At 47.6% G+C, this 21,064-nt stretch overlaps 1 protein-coding gene across 3 annotated transcripts in view; it reads left to right on the forward strand.

Moving 5' to 3' along the window:
• Nucleotides 1-21,064, forward strand: part of LOC137350617 (AP-3 complex subunit beta-2) — a 197,088-nt gene that overhangs the window by 143,941 nt on the left and 32,083 nt on the right. For all 3 annotated transcript variants that reach the window (XM_068015359.1, XM_068015360.1, XM_068015358.1), the window contains 7 exons: nt 1,288-1,420; nt 1,937-2,046; nt 4,222-4,398; nt 5,697-5,883; nt 7,004-7,122; nt 16,664-16,775; nt 19,607-19,766. In XM_068015359.1, the coding sequence (XP_067871460.1) occupies nt 1,288-1,420; nt 1,937-2,046; nt 4,222-4,398; nt 5,697-5,883; nt 7,004-7,122; nt 16,664-16,775; nt 19,607-19,766 (998 nt within the window). The remainder of the gene's footprint in view (nt 1-1,287; nt 1,421-1,936; nt 2,047-4,221; nt 4,399-5,696; nt 5,884-7,003; nt 7,123-16,663; nt 16,776-19,606; nt 19,767-21,064) is intronic.

Here is a 21,064-nt window from a genome sequence, read left to right on the forward strand (position 1 = left end):
AGGTTTTAAGGAGCTTTTTTTAATTCATTCTTGGATGTGGGCATCATTGACAAGGACAGCATTTATTGCCCATCCCTAATTGCCCTTGAGAAGGTGGTGGTGAGCTGCCTTCTTGAACCGCTGCAGTCCATGTGAGGTAGGTACACCCACAGTGTTGTTAGGGAGTTCCAGGATTTTGACCCAGCGACAGTGAAGGAACGGCGATATAGTTCCAAGTCAGGATGGTGTGTGGCTTGGAGGGGAACTTGCAAATGGTGGCGTTCCCATGCATCTGCTGCCCTTGTCCTTCTAGGTGGTAGAGGTCGCGGGTTTGGAAGGTGCTGTCGAAGGAGCCTTAGTGAATTGCTGCAGAGCATCCTGTATAGAGAAGGTTCACTAGGCTGATTCCTGGGATGAAGGGGCTGTATTATGAGAAAAGGTTGAGCAGGTTGGGCCTATACTCATTGGAGTTTAGAAGAATGAGAGGTGATCTTATTGAAACATATAAGATTCTAAGGGGACTTGACAGGGTAGATGCTGAGAGAATGTTTCCCCTTGTTGGGGAGTCTAGAACTAGGGGGCATATTTTCAAAATAAGGGGTCTCCCTTTTAAGACGGAGACGAGGAGGAATTTCTTCTCAGCAGGTTGTTTGGAATTCTCTTCCCAGAAAGCAGTGGAGGCTGGGTCATTGAATAAATTCAAGGTTGAATTTGACAGATTTTTGATCTACAAGGGGATCAAGGGTTCTGGGGGGTGGGGGGGGGTGGTGGTTGGCAGGCAGGAAGGAAAGTGGAGTTAAGGCCACAATCAGATCAGCCTTGATCTTATTGAATGTCTAAACAGGCCTCAGGGGCCGAATGGCCTACTGCTGCTGTTATTTCTTATGTTATTCCATATGGTACACACTGCTATGTGTGCTGGTGATGGTGGGAGTGAATGTTGAAGGTGGTGGATGTGGTACCAATCAAGCGGGCTGCTTTGTCCTGGACAGTGTCAAGCTTCTTGAGTGTTGTTGGAGTTGCACCCATCCAGGCAAGTGCAGAGTATTCCATCACACTCCTGACATGTGCCTTGTAGATGGTGAACAGGCTGCATAATGGAGGAAAGAGAGGTGGAGAGGTTAAGGGAGGGAAAACCAGAGCTTGGGGGCCTAGATAGCGGAAGGCATGGCAGCCAGTGGTGGAGTGATTAAAATCGGAAACGTGCATTACGCTGGGATTGGAGGAGTCTTGTACCATAACGATGAATCACCATTATTATGTGACCATTATTAGCATATCGCCATTACTCTTTGTCTTTCTCTTTAGACATATATCAAGAGCCAGGACAAGGATTTTGTGGCTGCCACCATACAGGCTATTGGTCGGTGTGCCACCAACATTGACGAGGTCCGGGACACCTGCCTGAATGGATTAGTTCAACTACTGTCCAATAGAGATGGTGAGGCCCAAGCAGCCAATAGTCAATAGCAAGTACTGACCAACCCGAAGCAAAATATCTTGTATGTGATACCTAGTTTAAAATACATCTCTTTATGTATTGATGTTAAACATGAGGAGTTGTAGGAAGTTTAGGTTATGATGCAGACCCTCTGACAGATTTATTCTACTTTCCAGTAGAATCTCACTCTCTATTTCTCTATCCATTATTGTATGTTCCACGTCCTGCAGTGTCCCACTTGTGTTTCCTAAATGTGCACTTGTCCTTGTCCTGTCATCGCTAATATTCTGTTCTTGCCGTCTCACAAGAGATCTGTACAGTGAGGAGTTGTCTCACTCCGTCCTGCCCTGCCACCAGCACCTCCCCTCCCCCCGCTTCACCTTGTTGCCCTATCGCACGCTGTCACACGTATTGTGCCTGTGCTCTATGTCTGTTTGTCCCATGGTTCTGAAAGTTGAGGGGGGGCAGTTCCCCAGAGTTTTCCCGGTTTATAACAGGTCTGCCATTATATTGCAGAGCTGGTGGTGGCGGAGTCTGTGGTCGTCATTAAGAAGTTGTTGCAGATGCAGCCGTCGCAACATAGTGACATCATCAGACACATGGCAAAACTCATTGACAACATCATGGTGAGTGTCGGGGCAAGGTACAAGGGTAGGAACCATTCCTATACTGCTCTCCCTGAAATAATCCCAAGGGCTTAACTTCAGAACCATATGTACCCCTTCATCTCCCTATTAACGGAGACTAAATCTCTCAGTGCTCATCTTCAAGCAATATCTCTTTCCAGATCCTTAGTGTCGTCAGAGTTGACTCAGTTTCCTGGCCATGTTTGCGTGGTTGCCCAAAAAAGCCATCCCACAGTACCTCGGAATTTCTGATCATTATCCCGGGAATGTTTTCTGCAGCCATTTCTAACCAGTTCAGTTTCATTCAATCCCCAGTCGGGGTAGCTACATCTCCAGGTTTGCTCCTTGCTGAGTGACTGAGCATCATTCTAGGCAAGTCTCAAAACATTTGGCTGTTGTTCCCATTGTGGAGTTTATGGGCCGTGTTGTTAAATGGTCGCGGAGGTGGGACCAGGGCCATTGCCATTGGCCAGTGTGCTGGTTTGCCAGCATGTTCCTATCTTGGGGTCATTTTTAAACATGCCCGTTCGCGGGTGGGTAATGGCTACCTGCCAGCAAGTGGCTAATTAAGCCCCTTAATGAGCTTATTAAGGCCATTATGCGGACGCCGACTGGAATTTTCCAGTCGGGTTCCTTGTTAGGGCTGAATTCCGCCTGTTAAATGGAGGCAGCCTCCATTCCCATCTCCCTCAGCCGTGATTGAAAGATGGCTATACCTGCGTTCATAGGCCATCCTGTGGAGGGACTCCCCCCTCCGTGATGACTGCCTGGCAGCTGTGGCCTCTTTTCATTTTGAAGTTTTGAAAAGGTCTTCAGAGGGCACCATCATCTTGAGGAGGCGCCCTCTCGTTCTGCCTCTTACATTGGCGGTTCCCATCTCTTATGGTAGGGCTGCCGATGTGCCATTGCTGGAGGGCCTCCCATTGGCTCTTCAGCCTTGGGTGCCCGCCATCTTTAATTGGATGGCGAGGGTGCTCCCTGGCTGCCAATTGGCCTGCTTGCCAACATGACACAGGGTCAGGATCCAGAAATTCACCCGAGGGCGGGGGCCCGACTCCAAGACAGAAATTCAGTCCTATGTTGCATAAATATGGAGCATCCGCCATTTTGAACGGTGCCAATTAAACATAACCAAATTATTATTGAACGCAAGAATTGTATAATAATCCAAAATATTGAACATAACTAAATTATTAATCCCACACGAGAGAGGAGGATATTCCTCACGGTGTAAAATCTCTGTTTGCTCACTCACAACATTCATTTACAACCATGATGATGAAGCTGAATAATGCAATGGGAATAATGAGTGAGAAAGTGCAGTGATAACTGGGGCTTGACTACATCTGTGCTAATTTTAACTCTCAATTCACCTTTTGCCAACACAATGCCCCTTTCCCCAACATAAGTAATCCTGTAATTCATCACGTGTACAATATTTTTAATAATCTTCTGTGCCGCGCACACTTCCTATTAAGTGTCGCACTTGCTTCCTGTCATGTTTTAGCAGTCACACTTTAGATGTCATGCATTAAAGTATCCTCTCACTATGAGCAATGCCACGGGAGATATTCCAGTTTTTTCTTAACCCTGAATTGAGAATCTAAGATAATCTCATTGGAGCATCAGCCCACAGTAAGAAAGACACATTTGCATTTGTATTGCGGCTTTCACAACCTTAGGGCATCCCAAAAGTCAATTAAGTACTTTTGAAGTGTAGTCACTGTTGTAATGTAGGAAACGCAGCAGCCAATTTGCAGACAGCAAGCTCCCACGAACAACATTACGATAGTGACCGGATAATATGTTTTCAGTGATTTTGAGTGAGGGATAAATTTTGGTCAGGGCACTGGGGAGAACTCCCCTGCTGTACTTCAAAAAGTGCCATGGGATCTTTATGCCCACCTGACAGGGCAGATGGGGGCTTGGTTTAACAACTCATTCAAAAGACAGCACCTCCCTCAGTACTGCACTGGAGTATCAGCTTAGATTTTGTGCTCAAGTCCTGGAGTGGGACATGAACCCACAATCTTATGACTCAGAGATAAGTGTGCTCCCCACTGAGCCACAGCTGACACCAAACAGTACAACTTAGTAACATTTAAAGAACATCTTGTTTACTGACACACTGGGCTGCTTACTTATCTGATATTCCCCAATCCTTTCTTTGGGTAGGTTCCGATGGCCAGGGCCAGCATCCTTTGGCTTATCGGAGAGTACTGCGAACACGTGCCTAAGATCGCACCAGACGTGCTGCGGAAAATGGCCAAGTCCTTCACGAACGAGGAGGACATTGTTAAATTGCAAATCATTAACCTGGCCGCCAAGCTGTACCTCACCAACTCCAAACAGGTGATGACGGGTCACTGACCTGAAACGTTAACTCTGCTTCTCTCTCCACAGATGCTACCAGACCTGCTGAGTATTTCCAGCAATTTCTGGTTTTGATTCCAAACAGGTGCTTTGTCTATGTTGCTGTATCCACAGAGTGGATGGATATAGGGTTGTGCAAAGATGGTGGGGAGAGGTTTTGTTCACATTGAGAGTTGCTCACGGTTAATTGTGTAATTGTGCTGCTGCATTTTAGCCAGGAGTTGTGTTTCTTTTCCCAACGACCTTTGACCTTTGAGAAGGTCAAATCTCTGATTCTGTTGGCTTTTGGAAAATGTTATGAGTTTGTTCTATTAAAGTTCCTTTGCTAAGCAACCTTGATTCTCAAGAATGAGGATTGGACTGACCAGGGCTCCCATTTCCTGCCGAGTCTCCAACCCGGATAAACGCGTTTTACGAACGTGCAAAATTGACAGGAAGAAAGGACCCGCTGGTCCATCAAGCCTGCCCCACTCACCGTGATGGCCAGAGCATTCCAACTCAACACTTCCTCCATTCTCTCTTCCCCGCCACTCTTCTGCAAAGCCACACCATCTCCCAGAGCCAGCATGGGGAAAAAATACTCTGGAAAAATTCCTCTCCCACCCCTTCAGGCACTCAAAACCAGTCCAGGAGACTACGTATACGATCCAATCTCTGCCCTCGTCAGGATCAGATCCAGCTCCCTCTTTAAAGGATCGAGGCCCTGAAGAATTAAGTCATGGGGCCAAGAAAGCAACACTGGCAAAACTATCTACAGGGCTGCTGTGAATCGGGCCCGTCGTCTGGCCTCACAGATATAAAGTGAACAGGCTGTATTATACAGAGAGGCTCCCCTCCAGCCACCCCCACCCCCCACTGCCCCCAAGCTTTTCCTGGAGAACCCCATCCCAAACAGGAACTTAGCGACTCCAGCACGACTCGAGCGACCTGTGAGATTTCCTCATTTCCACTGGGCATCGTGGTCGGGACCCTAGTCCCCTGCCCAGGATCTGGCCACATCGTGGGAGGTTAGGCCTCATGTTGTAAGCCCTTGGCGTTCTCCATGGAATGCCCTTCCCCTTCCCCCACAGTACGTGGAAGGGTGCGAACCATCCCGATGCACCAAACAATGTTCACTTGGAAGCAGCGCATATACGGAGATTATTCCGCACCCTTCTTTCTGCCAAGTCTCATTCTGTTGTCCTGCTCTGAGGTTTTTAATATAAAGAGCGATCTCGCTCTGTTCCTGCTTTGGTATTTGTGCTGATTTGAACCTTTCTTTTTGTTTTAACCTCCAGACCAAACTGCTGACTCAGTATGTCCTTAACCTGGCCAAGTATGACCAGAACTATGACATCCGAGACCGCGCACGGTTCATCCGGCAGCTCATTGTTCCCACAGAGAAAAGCGGAGTGTTGAGCAAATACGCCAAGAAGCTGTTCCTGGCTCAGAAACCAGCACCAGTGCTCGAGTCCTCCTTTAAAGGTAAGAGAGTAGGAAGCATGGCTTCACTGTCTTGTGCTTCTTATTGGGGGAGATGGGCTGGGGTAGTAAGGGGTTTGTGTTACGTGTGAACCCCAGTCTGGCAGTTCTAGGATGCTGTTTGGCTGTTAATTGACCATCGCACATGCTGTTTATTGTGTTATACCAGTTTTTGTGCTGATCAAGGCAGAAATTCTGGGGGCTGCAGTGCTGGGGTTAGCACCCAGGGGCAGGCCATTCAGCCTGTTACGCCTGTTCCTGTCATTCAATTAGATCATGACCAATCGAACTCCATCTACCCGCTTTGGGTTCTAACAAAAATCTCAGCTTTCAAATTTTCAATTGACCCACCAACCTCAACAGCTTTTTTTTTTAGGGGAGAGGTTTCCCGGCTTTTACTACTCCTTAGTGTGACGAAATGCTACCTGACATCAGCCCTGAGCAGCCTAGCTCGACCTTTCAGGCTCTGCCCCCTTGTTCTGGGCTGCACACCCCCCCCCCCGCCCCCCGCACCGCCCCACCTCCAGCGCAGGAACAGGGCTACGATGTTGTAGCTCCGCCTAGGAACATGGAAGAGTACAGCACAGAAGGAGGCCATTCAGCCCATCGCGTCTGTACCAGCTCTTTCGAAGAGCAATCCAGGGAATCACACTCCGCCGCTCTTTCCCCACATCCCTGCAGATTTTTTCCCCCCCTTGGAACCTGTGCCCATTAAATCTCGGGAGGTTGTACCCCTGGGGCGGGGCACACCCTCCCAATTCCTGCCCTCTATGTTGTTTTTCTAAGTTCATCCAGAAAAAAAAACATGCGCAGGTTAGCTCTGGATTAAAATGTTGTTGAAAACCCGTACAGTCTACTTTTTGATGATTTGGCACAACCTAAATAAATTAAATTCTTCAATTATTCAGGTTTAGCAATGGGGGTGGGGGGGGGGGGTTTAGTGTTTAAAAACCATTTCAATTGCCAGATAATTTGAACAAAGTGACTCTGAATTCTGTCGAGTAGGCGGTTGTTTTTAATGCAGTCTATGCAGCCCTGGGCAGGGTTTGATGTGAGTCTGACTCTCAGGGTGTCGGGGCTCTCGGACACAGTTTTCCAACGTCGGTATTTGTCTTTCTCGCAGATCGGGATCACTTTCAGCTTGGCTCGCTGTCCCACCTTCTCAACAGCAAGGCCGGAGGATACCAGGAGCTCCCAGACTGGCCAGTGTCGGCCCCTGACCCCTCCGTCCGCAATGTGGAGGTAAGGAGAAGCTGCAGGCATTTTAGGAGTCAGTTGTTAGTTGCAACAACTTGTATTTATATAGCGCCTTTCACATCGTAAACCATCCCAAGGCACTTCACAGGAACGTTATCAAACACAATCTGACACCGAGCCACATAAGGAGATATTAGGGCAGGTGACCAAAAGCTTGGTCAAAGAGGTAGATTTTTAGCAACATCTTAAAGGCAGAGAGGTTTAGGGAGGGAGTTCCAGAGCTTAGAGCCCAGGCAGCTGAAGGCACAGCCACCAATAGACTTTTTCCTTGGTGCTTTGGGCTTTTCCTAATGACAGGGAAGTCATAGAGTCATTTACGGAGCAGAAGGAGGCCCTTCAGCCCATCGAATCCAGGCTGGCTCTCCATGCAGCTAGGCAGTCAGTCCCACTCCCCAGCTCAATCCTCGTAGCCCTGCAAGTCATAGTTTATTTGAAAATAATGTTCTTAACATTTCATTTTTTTTTTACACAATCTCCTTCACAATCGCATTAATGCACAAACTGGGACGATGGCAATACAACTTCAGTTGAATTGACACTTCCTCCCACTTGTCTATTCCCACTAGTGTCTGTGTGAAGAAGTCTAACAGGCCTTGCTTTAGTCAGTCAGCAGTGTCACTACCCAATGATTTATCCTGTCCGATGCTTTATAAGAAAGAATCTGGCTGTAGGGAATGTGAGGACCTGGGGTGAAGGTGTCATTTGTTATTATTGCAGGTTAATACATTATTGGCTGACCACATTAGATTGCGTTCGTAGCAGCTTAGCTGTCAGAAACTGCATGGCGTGTCCTCTGTAAGAGGAATCCTTCATTTGGCTAAGTTGATCAACATTTATTAAAGCATAAAGCCTTTTTCTAAATGCTGCATGATATATTGTACAATTACTGTTCCTGTGTCCTGCCTCAGCTTCCTGTTACTCAGGATGATAGACTAAATGGCTTCATTCTCTCCCTGATACGATTTCCTTTATGATCCCAATCAGTAAAAGCAGAGGCACTACGCCAGGGGCGAGGTTTGAAGGCTTGGACAAGGGTTGGGATAGATGTGGTTCAGAGTCCTTTAAGACCATGCCATGGGTTGGTAGTAATGTTACAGGCTAAAGCATAGCTCTGTGGATCAGTACTCCCAAGTGATCCATTTCCTGGACAATTGCTGGTCTTTCTAGGCCTGCAACACAGGTGACCGATACCTCAACAATTCCTGGATCACAGAATCCTTTGTAGATCAGCCATCAAATGGCAGAGCAGGCTCGAGGGACTGAATGGCCTGCTCCTGTTCCTAATATTCCCAGACTGAACTGAAGGGATGGACGTCAGCAACTAGGCTGAAGCGAGATTGGTAACTGCAACACTGGCCAAAGAATAGGGTGAAAGGAGGCGGTGGGGGAGTAATTCTAGTGATGTCGCTCTGCAGTGGGCTGCCTCGGAATTGTAGGCCCCATGAGTAGCTGTCTGACTGGGAGTGTCCTCTGCAATGCTGCCCACAGGAGGAAGTGTTCACGGAGACGGAGGTGCGAATCGGATTGCTGGGAGACTGGAAAGAGGTGTGGGTGTGATTTGTTTGCGGTGCTGTGTGCTTATATATCAGGGACTGCAGGTTACTCCCGTCACTCAAGTGTCCGCACAGAAGGGGTGATGTTCAAGACACAGGTGTTGGATTCCTGATGAAACTCATTTTATCTGGGCTCAGATTACAAGCATCCTCCCCCCGCCACACAACTGCTGCATGAACTGCCACTACAGCAGGATACACTGATCTACATTACTCAGTCTGTGGCTTGTTATTTGTTAAGAACTGAAAGGCTGAGATGATTGAGGTCTCCTGAATGTTGAGTCCAATGCATGTCACCATGGCGTTAGTCATTATGACCTAGGTCACCATGACACCGTGGGACAAATTAGGCACCACTTCTGTTCCAAAGCAAACCTTTCTGTCCCATCACTCATGTCGCTAGGTCGCGTGTCACTTAACCGGGTAAATCCTGCCTGCCGTGCCAACATAAAACTTTATCATCTTCACTTGCTTGACTCCTCAGTTGAACTGTTGTCGACATCCAGCAGCTGTTGATAACCTCCACCCTTCCTGTGAAGAACTGGGGTAACAGCAGGAGCACTTGTTGCTGCCAACTTTGGCGTCCTCCATAGTTGGTCCTTCCACAATGGCAGCAACAACTAACTGAGCATTCAAATTTCAGATAAGAATTCTACCAGTTTTGGACTTTAAAGAGAAACTATGCCTGAGCCCTCTGAGGAAAAATGCCTATGAACTGTAGCTGTTTGTTTTGAGATCACCCCTTTAACAGGTCTGGCAGGAGAAGAAGTTGGCACTGGTCATTGGCGTTCATCTACCTCACTGGCACAATACCCACTGGTCAGCCAGCACTGTCCATTTGCTTGTGTTTATTCATTTGGATGCATTGGGACTGCGTTCGACCATATTGTGTTCATATTACGCGATCCGCTTGAAACATAATCTCTCAAACTTTTATGGCACGTGTGAAACCGGGAGCAGGAACCCAATCATTCTGTCCCTGATGGTTATCAAGAAGATTTAAATGAAGGATTTCTGAAGGAACAACTTTGTGTTCTCTAGGTGAATAACATTAGGAGCTTCAAGTCTCGGTTTGGTTTGTGCGACAGATAATTGGTACAGATACCAGTGAATGGTTGTAAATTAGCACTGATATAAAACCTCATGTCGCCCCGGGTTTGATTTAATTTCTCTCCGTCTCCGACGAGGAGAGCTGCTCCCAGTAATAACGCAAAGCCATAAAGGATTGATTCTTCACACATCAGAGACTGATTTTGTTAAAGCCGGTCACAGTTTTGTTGGCGGACTTCACAATATTTCGAAGTCTCGTGCGGACATCCTCACACATCGATCCCTCCTTGTGCAGCCCTGCCCTTCACCATGTGACCTCATCATGCTGTGCTACCATTAAGGCACCCCACCCAACTTGTGTCCTGTTCTGCCCAGGTTGTTCTTGTAATGTCCAGTTTGGTTCAGTGACCCACAGCTTGATATAGTAATGCTGGAGTAAGTTAAGTAATATCATACTGAATTGGGCATTAGCTATATGTTAGTAAGTAGGGTGACCTTCACTCAGCACAATGAAAAAACTCAATAACAAGTGTGAAGGCATGCATTTTGGCAGAAGGGAGACGCAGTATAGACTAAATGGCACAGTTCGACAGAGTGTGCAGGGACACAGCGACCTGGGGGTTCATGTGCATTGATCTTTGAAGGTGGCAGGACATATTGAGAGAATAGCTAGCAAAGCATTTTTTTATTATTCATTCATGGAATGTGGGCATCGCAGGCAAAGCCAGCATTTATTGCCCATCCCTAATTGCCCTTGAGAAGGTGTTGGTGAGCTGCTGGGGGAGACATTGGATTGGTGATAATATCACTGAGCTAGTAATCCAAAAGCCCAGGCGAACACCCTCGGGACATGGGTTCATATCCCACCACGGCAGCTGGTGGAATTTAAATTCAGTAAATTAATACAAAAAAAGAATATGGGATCTTGGGCTTCATAAATAGAGGCATTGAGTACTAAAGCAGGGAAGTGATGTTGAACCTTTATAAAGTTCTAGTTTGGCCACAACTAGAGTATTGCATCCGGTTCTGGTCACCACACTTTAGGAAGGTTCTGAGGGTCCTTGAGAGGGTGCAGAGGAGATTTACCAGAATGGTTCCAGGGATGAGGGATTTTAGCTGTAAAGTGAGGTTGGAGAAGCTGGCGTTGTTGTCCTTGGAGCAAAGGAGATTGAGGGGAGGTCTGATAGAGGTGTACAAGATGATGACAGGTTTATATAAGTGACAAAGAAAAGCTGTTCCCAGTAGCTGATGGTACGAGGACTAAGGGACACAGATTGAAGGTTTTGGGAAAGAGATATGGGGGGGGGGGGGGTGACGTAAGGAAGAACTTTTTTATGCAGCGAGTGGTAATGACCTGGAACTCACTGCCTATGTGGGTGGTAGAAGCGGAGACGATGAATGATTTCAAAAGGAAATTGGATGGCACTTGAGGGAAATAAACTTGCAGAGCTGCGGGGATAGAGTGGGACTGATTGGATTGCTCTACAGAGAATCGGCATGGTGTCACTGGGCCGAATGGCCTCCTTCTGTGCTGTAATGACTCTATAAGTACAGGACAGTACCTGACAGCTTACTCCCACTTCATTCTAGTTTCAATGATCTTATTCCAATATCATATGGCTTGGTCTGGTAATAACTTAGACCAGTGTCAACCAACTAGCACTACTGACCAGGTCAGCCTACCATCACCAAACTCACCATGGCCCCAGGAATGGCGTGACTGTTCCTTAACACAGAGCCTGTTTCATCCTCTCGCCAGGCAACCTGCTCCCAAAACAAAGGGGTAAAAATTTGACCGACTTAAGTTCATGAAACTTAACTGATGAAGGAAAGCAAGAATGAGTTAGCTTCATAGACCCAAACTAAGTTGCCTAACGCTATATTGAGCTTTTGTACTGAGGTACCTAATGCTGTAAGACACCAGTTGTATATTACACTGGGTGGGGAGGGAGAACGTTATTTAATACACTGGTTAGTACTGTCCGCCAATGGTTATTGCTGACCGGAGCGGGATAAAGCTACATAATACTGGGTGTCACTGTGTTTAAGTGGGTATTATTGTGCTGAACTCGGTAATGCTGTATTTTTTTTTCGAGAACATTACAGCGCAGTACAGGCCCTTCGGCCCTCGATGTTGCGCCGACCTGTGAAACCATCTGATCTACACTATTCCATTTTCATCCATATGTCTATCCAATGACCACTTAAATGCCCTTAAAGTTGGCGAGTCTACTACTGCTGCAGGAAGGGCGTTCCACACCCCTACTACTCTCTGAGTAAAGAAACTACCTCTGACATCTGTCCTATATCTATCACCCCTCAACTTAAAGCTATGTCCCCTCGTGTTTGCCATCACCATCCGAGGAAAAAGACTCCACTATCCACCCTATCTAACCCTCTGATTATCTTATATGTCTCTATTAAGTCACCTCTCCTCCTCCTTCTCTCCAACGAAAACAACCTCAAGTCCCTCAGCCTTTCCTCGTAAGACCTTCCCTCCATACCAGGCAACATCCTAGTAAATCTCCTCTGCACCCTTTCCAAAGCTTCCACATCCTTCCTGTAATGCGGTGACCAGAACTGCACGCAATACTCCAGGTGCGGTCTCACCAGAGTTTTGTACAGCTGCAGCATGACCTCGTGGCTCCGAAACTCGATCCCCCTACTAATAAAAGCTAACACACCATATGCCTTCTTAACAGCCCTATTAACCTGGGTAGCAACCTTCAGGGATTTATGCACCTGGACACCAAGATCTCTCTGTTCATCTACACTACCAAGAATCTTCCCATTAGCCCAGTACTCTGCATTCCTGTTACTCCTTCCAAAGTGAATCACCTCACACTTTTCCGCATTAAACTCCATTTGCCATCTCTCAGCCCAGCTCTGCAGCCTATCTATGTCCTTCTGTACCCTACAACATCCTTCGGCACTATCCACAACTCCACCGACCTTAGTGTCATCCGCAAATTTACTAACCCACCCTTCTACACCCTCTTCCAGGTCATTTATAAAAATGACAAACAGCAGTGGCCCCAAAACAGATCCTTGTGGTACACCACTAGTAACTAAACTCCAGGATGAACATTTGCCATCAATCACCACCCTCTGTCTTCTTTCAGCTAGCCAATTTCTGATCCAAAGCTCTAAATCACCTTCAACCCCATACTTCCGTATTTTCTGCAATAGCCTACCGTGGGGAACCTTATCAAACGCCTTACTGAAATCCATATACACCACATCCACTGCTTTACCCTCATCCACCTGTTTGGTCACCTTCTCGAAAAACTCAATAAGGTTTGTGAGGCACGACCTACCCTTCACAAAACCGTGCTGACTATCGCTAATGAACTTATTCTTTTCAAGATGATTATAAATCCTGTCTCTTATAACCTTTTCCAACATTTTACCCACAACCGAAGTAAGGCTCACAGGTCTATAATTACCAGGGCTGTCTCTACTCCCCTTCTTGAACAAGGGGACAACATTTGCTATCCTCCAGTCTTCCGGCACTATTCCTGTCGACAATGACGACATAAAGATCAAGGACAGAGGCTCTGCAATCTCCTCCCTTGCTTCCCAGAGAATCCTAGGATAAATTCCATCTGGCCCAGGGGACTTATCTATTTTCACACTTTCCAAAATTGCTAACACCTCCTCCTTGTGAACCTCAATCCCATCTAGCCTAGTAGCCTGAATCTCAGTATTCTCCTCGACAACATTTTCTTTCTCTACTGTAAATACTGACGCAAAATATTCATTTAACGCTTCCCCTATCTCCTCTGATTCCACACACAACTTCCCACTACTATCCTTGATTGGCCCTAATCTAACTCTGGTCATTCTTTTATTCCTGATATACCTATAGAAAGCCTTAGGGTTTTCCCTGATCCTATCCGCCAATGACTTCTCGTGTCCTCTCCTTGCTCTTCTTAGCTCTCCCTTTAGATCCTTCCTGGCTAGCTTGTAACTCTCAAGTACCCTAACTGAGCCTTCACGTCTCATCCTAACATAAGCCTTATTCTTCCTCTTGATAAGCGCTTCAACTTCTTTAGTAAACCACGGCTCCCTCGCTCGACAACTTCCTCCCTGCCTGACAGGTACATACTTATCAAGGACACGCAGTAGCTGCTCCTTGAATAAGCTCCACATTTCGATTGTGCCCATCCCCTGCAGTTTCCTTCCCCATCCTACGCATCCTAAATCTTGCCTAATCGCATCATAATTTCCTTTCCCCCAGCTATAATTCTTGCCTTGCGGTATATACCTGTCCCTGCCCATCGCTAAGGTAAACCTAACCGAATTGTGATCACTATCACCAAAGTGCTCACCTACATCTAAATCTAACACCTGGCCGGGTTCATTACCCAGTACCAAATCCAATGTGGCATCGCCCCTGGTTGGCCTGTCTACATACTGTGTCAGAAAACCCTCCTGCACACACTGGACAAAAACTGACCCATCTAAAGTACTCGAACTATAGTATTTCCAGTCAATATTTGGAAAGTTTAAGTCCCCCATAACAACTACCCTGTTACTCTCGCCCCTGTCGAGAATCATCTTCGCTATCCTTTCCTCTACATCTCTGGAACTATTCGGAGGTCTATAAAAGACTCCCAACAGGGTGACCTCTCCTCTCCTGTTTCTAACCTCGGCCCATACTACCTCAGTAGACGAGTCCTCAAATGTCCTTTCTGTCGCTGTAATACTCTCCTTGATTAACAATGCCACACCCCCCCCCCCCTCTTTTACCATCTTCTCTGTTCTTACTGAAACATCTAAATCCCGGAACCTGCAACATCCATTCCTGCCCCTGCTCTACCCATGTCTCCGAAATGGCCACTACATCGAGATCCCAGGTACCAACCCATGCTGCAAGCTCACCCACCTTATTCCGGATGCTCCTGGCGTTGAAGTAGACACACTTTAAACCAGGTTCTTGCTTGCCAGTGCCCTCTTGCGTCCTTGTAACCTTATCCCTGACCTCACTACTCTCAACATCCTGTACACTGGCACTACAATTTAGGTTCCCATTCCCCTGCTGAATTAGTTTAAACCCCCCCCCCCCCGAAGAGCACTAGCAAATTCCCCCCAGGATATTGGTACCCCTCCGGTTCAGGTGAAGACCATCCTGTTTGTAGAGGTCCCACCTACCCCAGAAAGAGCCCCAATTATCCAGGAAACCAAAACCCTCCCTCCTACACCATCCCTGCAGCCACGTGTTCAACTCCTCTCTCTCCCTATTCCTCGCTTCGCTATCACGTGGCACGGGCAACAACCCAGAGATAACAACTCTGTTTGTTCTCGCTCTAAGCTTCCACCCTAGCTCCCTGAATTTCTGTCTTAAATCCCCATCTCTCTTCCTACCTATGTCGTTGGTGCCCATGTGGACCACGACTTGGGGCTGCTCCCCCTCCCCCCTAAGGATCCCAAAAACACGATCCGAGACATCACGAACCCTGGCACCTGGGAGGCAACACACCAACTGTGAGTCTCCCTCGTTCCCACAGAACCTCCTATCTGTTCCCCTAACTATGGAGTCCCCAATGACTAATGCTCTGCTCCTCTTCCCCCTTCCCTTCTGAGCAACAGGGACAGACTCTGCGCCAGAGACCTGTACCCCATTGCTTACCCCTGGTAAGTCGTCCCCCGCAACAGTATCCAAAACGGTATACCTGTTGTTGAGGGAAACGGCCACAGGGGACCCCTGCACTGCCTGCTGGTTCCCTCTCCTTCCCCTGACGGTAACCCATCTACATACTTCTTTTACCTGAGGTGTGACTACCTCCCCATAACTCCTCTCAATAACCTCCTCCGCCTCCCGAATGATCCGAAGTTCATCCAGCTCCAGCTCCAGTTCCCTAACGCGGTTCTCGAGGAGCTGGAGTTGGGTGCAGATGCAGTCAGCAGGGACACTCTTGGCGACCCTTACCTCCCACATTCTGCAGGAGGAACATACAACTGCCTTAACCTCCATTCCCACTATTCTAAATTCCCAACAAATCTACTGAAAAACCAAAAAAAAAGTCAAAACTTGTTAGGTTAGCAATCCAACGGACAGAACTTCTTAAATAAAAAGCTTACCTTATCAACACACCAGAGTCCTTTTTTGTTGGTTAGAGGAGGAGGGTGGGTGGGATACACTACATGTGTAGTGTCTCGGGTACAGCCACCACCCAAATATATAGTTTTTACTTACCCAGCAGTACCCTGGTCCTCCGAAAACAAAAGGGAATTAACTTTTAACTTACTCTGAAATTGACTTCCCAGCTGTAAGTTCGTTCCGCACCTCAGTTACTGTCAAAGCTGCTGCCACCAAAACTATTATATCAGTTAGCACTGTACTGAGCTGAGTGTTACTATAATGAGCTGGTTAGTACTCCGTACAGTGTTGGACCTTACTGTACCAGACTGGGCTATACTGAGCTGGGCCATATTCCACCAAATTAGGCCATACTGTACTAGCTGGTAAGTATTGTATCAAGCTGGCCATTATTACACTGAACTTGTTCGTACTGCAGAAGCTGGGTAATTCCTACACATTTGTATCTAAGCTTAATGCATGTGACCTGGGAAGGGGAGTGTGGGCCTGGTGTGATTTGTGTGTCCTACTGCCTGCATGCTGGTAAATCCTTTGGATAGACATCTTGAGAACTTGGCGGTTACTTCACATGGCCCCACTTACAGCACCTGATGCAAGTGTGAGGTGGTATTCATTCCTGCCTTGTGTACCTTCTACAGACTGTGCCCCATCTGCAAACTATCATGAGAGAGAATAGCAGGCCACAGAATTTAGCAATTGCAAAGCCATTCTACCAGTCCTCCCGTCACATTCTGACCCGAAATTGCTGCCTGTCTTATCGCTCAACTCTCCATTTCTCACTCTGTGCTGAATGATTATTTAAATCCTCCCTTCCCTCCAGGTTCCAGAATGGACTAAACCTAGTGGCAGAGAGAAAAGAAAGGAGAAGGTGGAGAAACCATTCTATTCCGATTCGGAGGGGGAGTCTGAACCGACCGAATCTGCAGACAGTCGTGAGTAATGTGTGATGTAGCCAGCGAGCGATGGAAGTTGTAATTTAACCGCTTCCCCTCCTGCTGCTGTTTGGAATTTATTTTGGTTGCACGCCTCTTAAACTGCTAACCTGTTTGCGATGGTTGCTAGATATTAGATTAGTTAGTTGCTTGACAAAGATATAGAACCTTGAGTCGAGGATATTGAGGGATGATCTGATTGAGGTATTTAAAATATTCAAAGGATTTGATAAGAGTCGATACAAAAAAACAATTTCCTCTGGAGAGGGCATAATCTTAAAATTAGAGCTCGGCCACAAATTTAGGAAGCACTCCCTCCTTCACACAAAGGGTAGTGGAAATCTAGAACTCCCTCAAAAGGCTGTGGATGTTGGGGGTCAGTTGGAGGTTTCATGATTTGAAGTCGATAGATTTTCGCTGGGGAAGGGTATCGATAGATATAGAGCAAAGGCCGGTGATTGAGGTAATTACCTCTAATTGATTTAATTGAATGATGGAGCAGGTTTAACAGCCTCCCACTGTTCCTGTGTACAGGGAGTGAGCAGATGAGTGCCTCATTGGGCAAACCATTGGCACAGGCTTGATGGGCTGAATGGCTTGTTTCTATGCTGCGTCATTCTGTGCTTGCTATCCACTGGAAATGTAGGATAACTCAGTTTACTGAGCTGTACAAGCTTTACGGCTGTTGGTTTGAAACACCCTGGGAGCAAACATTTAGGATAGACTCCGCCTGATGTGATGTCACGCTGGTGCTGTTTTGCTTGTGTCACGTCACAGCCCAATAAGTGGGTTCACCATGTCTATGCGTGCCAGCCTGCTAACTGCAGCAGGGCCGCGGTCTTAAAATCAGAGCTGGCCCATTCAGGAGTGAAATCAGGAAACACCTTTTCACACAAAGGGTGGTGGAAATCTGGAAATCTCTCCCTCAAAAAAGGCTGTGGACGTTGGAGGGGCAATTGAAATCCTGTATGGGTGAAAATTCGCCTTGAGAACGCATCCATTCGATTGCCCTCTTAGGCAGAAAGGATAATGTTTGTGACAAAAAGCTTCCAAAAGCCCCAAAAAGAGATGACTCTGGAGTTCTGAAAGGCATGACTCTGGCGCAGAATAGACAAGGGTTGAGGCATCGCTTTACAAGCCTACAATCTGAACAGGGATGGCACAAGCTGGGAGTCTGCCTGAGAAGCAGATAGTTGAGTGTGTTGTCGTTGTCCCATCAGGGGGGAATTGTGTACAATGAGGGGCAAGTTAGTCATGGAAGTCGATTTTTCCACCCACTGAAATTGGATCATGGCTGATCTGTACCTCAATTACACTTACCAGAGCCTTTGACTCATTTCCCTTGATACCCTCACCTCATAAAATCCTGTCAATCTGAGTTTTGAAAATTTCTATTGCTCCTGATCAGGGAGCAAATTCCAGATTACCTTGACCCTGCTTCCTGAGTTCACTCCTGAACAGCCTAACTCGAATTTTAAGATTGTGACCGCCACTACCTCCCCCCCCCCCCCCCTTTGTTCTGTTCCTGCAGCTGAGGAAATAATTTCTCTGTATCTACTGTATTGAATCACTTTATCATTTTAAACAAGGCTGGGCCTAAATTAGGCACAGCCCCAGCCCCACCCATTGTAGGAATAGAGAATCATAGAGTCATAGAGTTTTACAGCACAGAAACAGGCCATTCGGCCCAACGCACCTACACCGACCATCAAGCACCCATCCCAACTAATCCCATTTCCCTGCACTTGGCCCGTAGCCTTGTATGTTATGGCATTTCAAGTGCTGATCTAAATACTTCTTGAATGTCATGAGTGTTCCTGCCTCTACCACCCCTTCAGGCAGTATGCTCCAGATTCCAGCCACCCTGGGTTTGATCCCCTCCCCTCCCCAGGTAGGTTAAAGGGCAGACGTGCATGGTCATTTCCTGTTCCCTGCACCTGGTTGTTGTCCTCGATGATGAGGAAGGTCTGAGTTGGGCAGGAGTTGGCACAATCTCCCTCCATCATCCACAGCATTGTACCGTATCATCAGGAGGAATTCAAAGGGGGGATTTTATGTGGACAATGAAGGTCTCAGCCACTGCCTAAAGAACCGGCGAGAGCCCCGCTGGGGAAGGCCCATCAGATTACATGCCAATTAGGCACTTGGGTGGACAGCAGCGGGTTTACCCTGGGATGAGGACCCCGGTGACGGAAGTCCCACCTGCTGAAAGCAGCTCTTTTACTGAGCAGCACCACTACAAATGCAGTGGCTGCTGTCGGTAATGCACCCTCTGGACGCTTTGGATCGTTGAGAGACCCAGACCAGAGTCATGGCGGGAGGGCTTTTGCGGGGTGGGGGTCCGGGGGAAAGGGTTGTAGGGGGGTTGGCAGCAAGGGAAGGGGGCCGGGGTGTTGGGTCTCAGTGGGCTCCCGCTTCCCGATTCCGGGTCCCTCGATCAGGCACTAATTGCCTTTGAATGAGGGACCCCGCCCCCTCCGGAGCTGGCAAGCAACCCGTACAGTTTGGCGTGTTCCCCGCGTGGTGACGGGCGTGCCCGCTGCTGGGCTGATACCGGCAGTGGCAGGATGAGGCCCTTATTGGGCATTATTTGCCCACTTAAGGGCCTTAGTTGGCGGTGGGGCGGGAAAGTCATCCATGGGGTGGGGTGAAGGCAGGAAGGTGGTGGGTTCCCTCCCCGCCGCAATCCCGCCCAATTAAGTGCTCTCCCTGCCTCCAAACTCACTGTGGGGGAGAGCTAAAATTCCCCTCATAACGCTCACAGTATAGAAACAGGCCGTTCGGCCCAACTGGTCCAGCACTTCTCAACAAATGGCTGTTAACCTTCACAGAGTCACCGACTGCCAGCGAGTCGGAAAGCATGAGTGAAATTGAGAGCGAGAGTAGCTCGGGGAGTGACGAAGGGAGCGACGAGGACACCAAGTCGGACAAGGAGAAGAAGAAGAAAGCGGGCAAGGGGAAGAGCAAGAAGCGAGATGAGAGCGAGGACAGGTCGGTGAGGTTGTGCATTGTAGAATCGGTCTGACTTATTTGTTAAAAAGCTGAATGACGGAAGTTTCCAATTGCACGAAAATTAAAATTCATCTTTGAAAGGAGTGGGGAGGGGATGAGACCAGTGCGTAGGTGGGACTCTGGGCATGTGTGGCAGCTGTGGGGAGAACATTTAAACTAAACAAGTTAAATAATACATATGTTAAAATAAGACAGAGGACGGTTGTGAAAATCCATTAAGTGTGCATCCAACAGGAGCTTCTTTGCTCTGCTTGCCTTCTGTTCCGTCTGGTTCTGCTGCACCTCAAAGCCTCCCAAAGTCAACCTCCCCATTACTCCACTCTATCGAATTCAAAATGCACCAAATCATCTGCCATCAGTTCAGTTCCCAAGTCACTTCACATTTGCACCTACCTTTCAATGGCCAGGGCCCTACCCGGTTGGTCCCATTTTGTAGAATTCGACTGGAGTAGATTTTTTCCCCACTTACCCCATTCATCCAGAACTAGCACTCGATCCACTGCTCTGATATTCTGCACTTCCGGCAGGAAATGGAGATTTGCGGATCATCTGTGGATGGCGGGTGGGGACTGGGAAGTCCTACGTGCCCTCATGTCACTGTACCCAATTAGATGAGGATTAGGGGAGACAGTGGTGTAGTGGTAATACACTGGACTGGTGATCCAGAGGCCCAGGCTAATTCCCTGGGGTTCAAATCCCGCCACAGCAGCTGGTGGAGTTGAAATTCTCCTAACTAATAAATTTAATTAATTAATAAAAATCTGGAATTGAAAGCTAGTCTCAGTAATGGTGCTGTGAAAATCATCATCGGTTGTCATAAGACCCTATCTGGTTCACCACTGCCCTTTAGGGAAGGAAATCTGCCATCCTTACCTGGTCTGGCCTACATGTCACTCCAGATCCACAGCAATGTGGTTGACTCTTAACCACCCTCCGAAATGGCCTAGCAAGCCACTCAGTTCAAGATGGGTAACAAATGCTGGACCGCCAGTGATGCTTACATCCCATGAAAGAGTAAAAAGAACACTTTGTGTTTGTTTGTGTGTGTGCGCGCGCCTCACCAGAAGCTTACTAATATATGAACCGGGTTCTGCACCAGCGTTGACATCTTTGGGTGAGCCTCTGTTCAAGACAGGAATCTCAGGACTTGGCCTATTCAAGTAAACAGCCTTCAGCTGCTTAGGCCGCAAGCTCTGGAATTGCCTCTTAAAATCTCTCTACCTATAAAATGCTGGAAATACTCAGCAGGTCAGGCAGCAACTGTGGAGAGAGACAGG

The sequence above is a fragment of the Heterodontus francisci genome, chromosome 35 (genome assembly GCF_036365525.1).
Source record: "Heterodontus francisci isolate sHetFra1 chromosome 35, sHetFra1.hap1, whole genome shotgun sequence".
NCBI lineage: Eukaryota > Metazoa > Chordata > Chondrichthyes > Heterodontiformes > Heterodontidae > Heterodontus > Heterodontus francisci.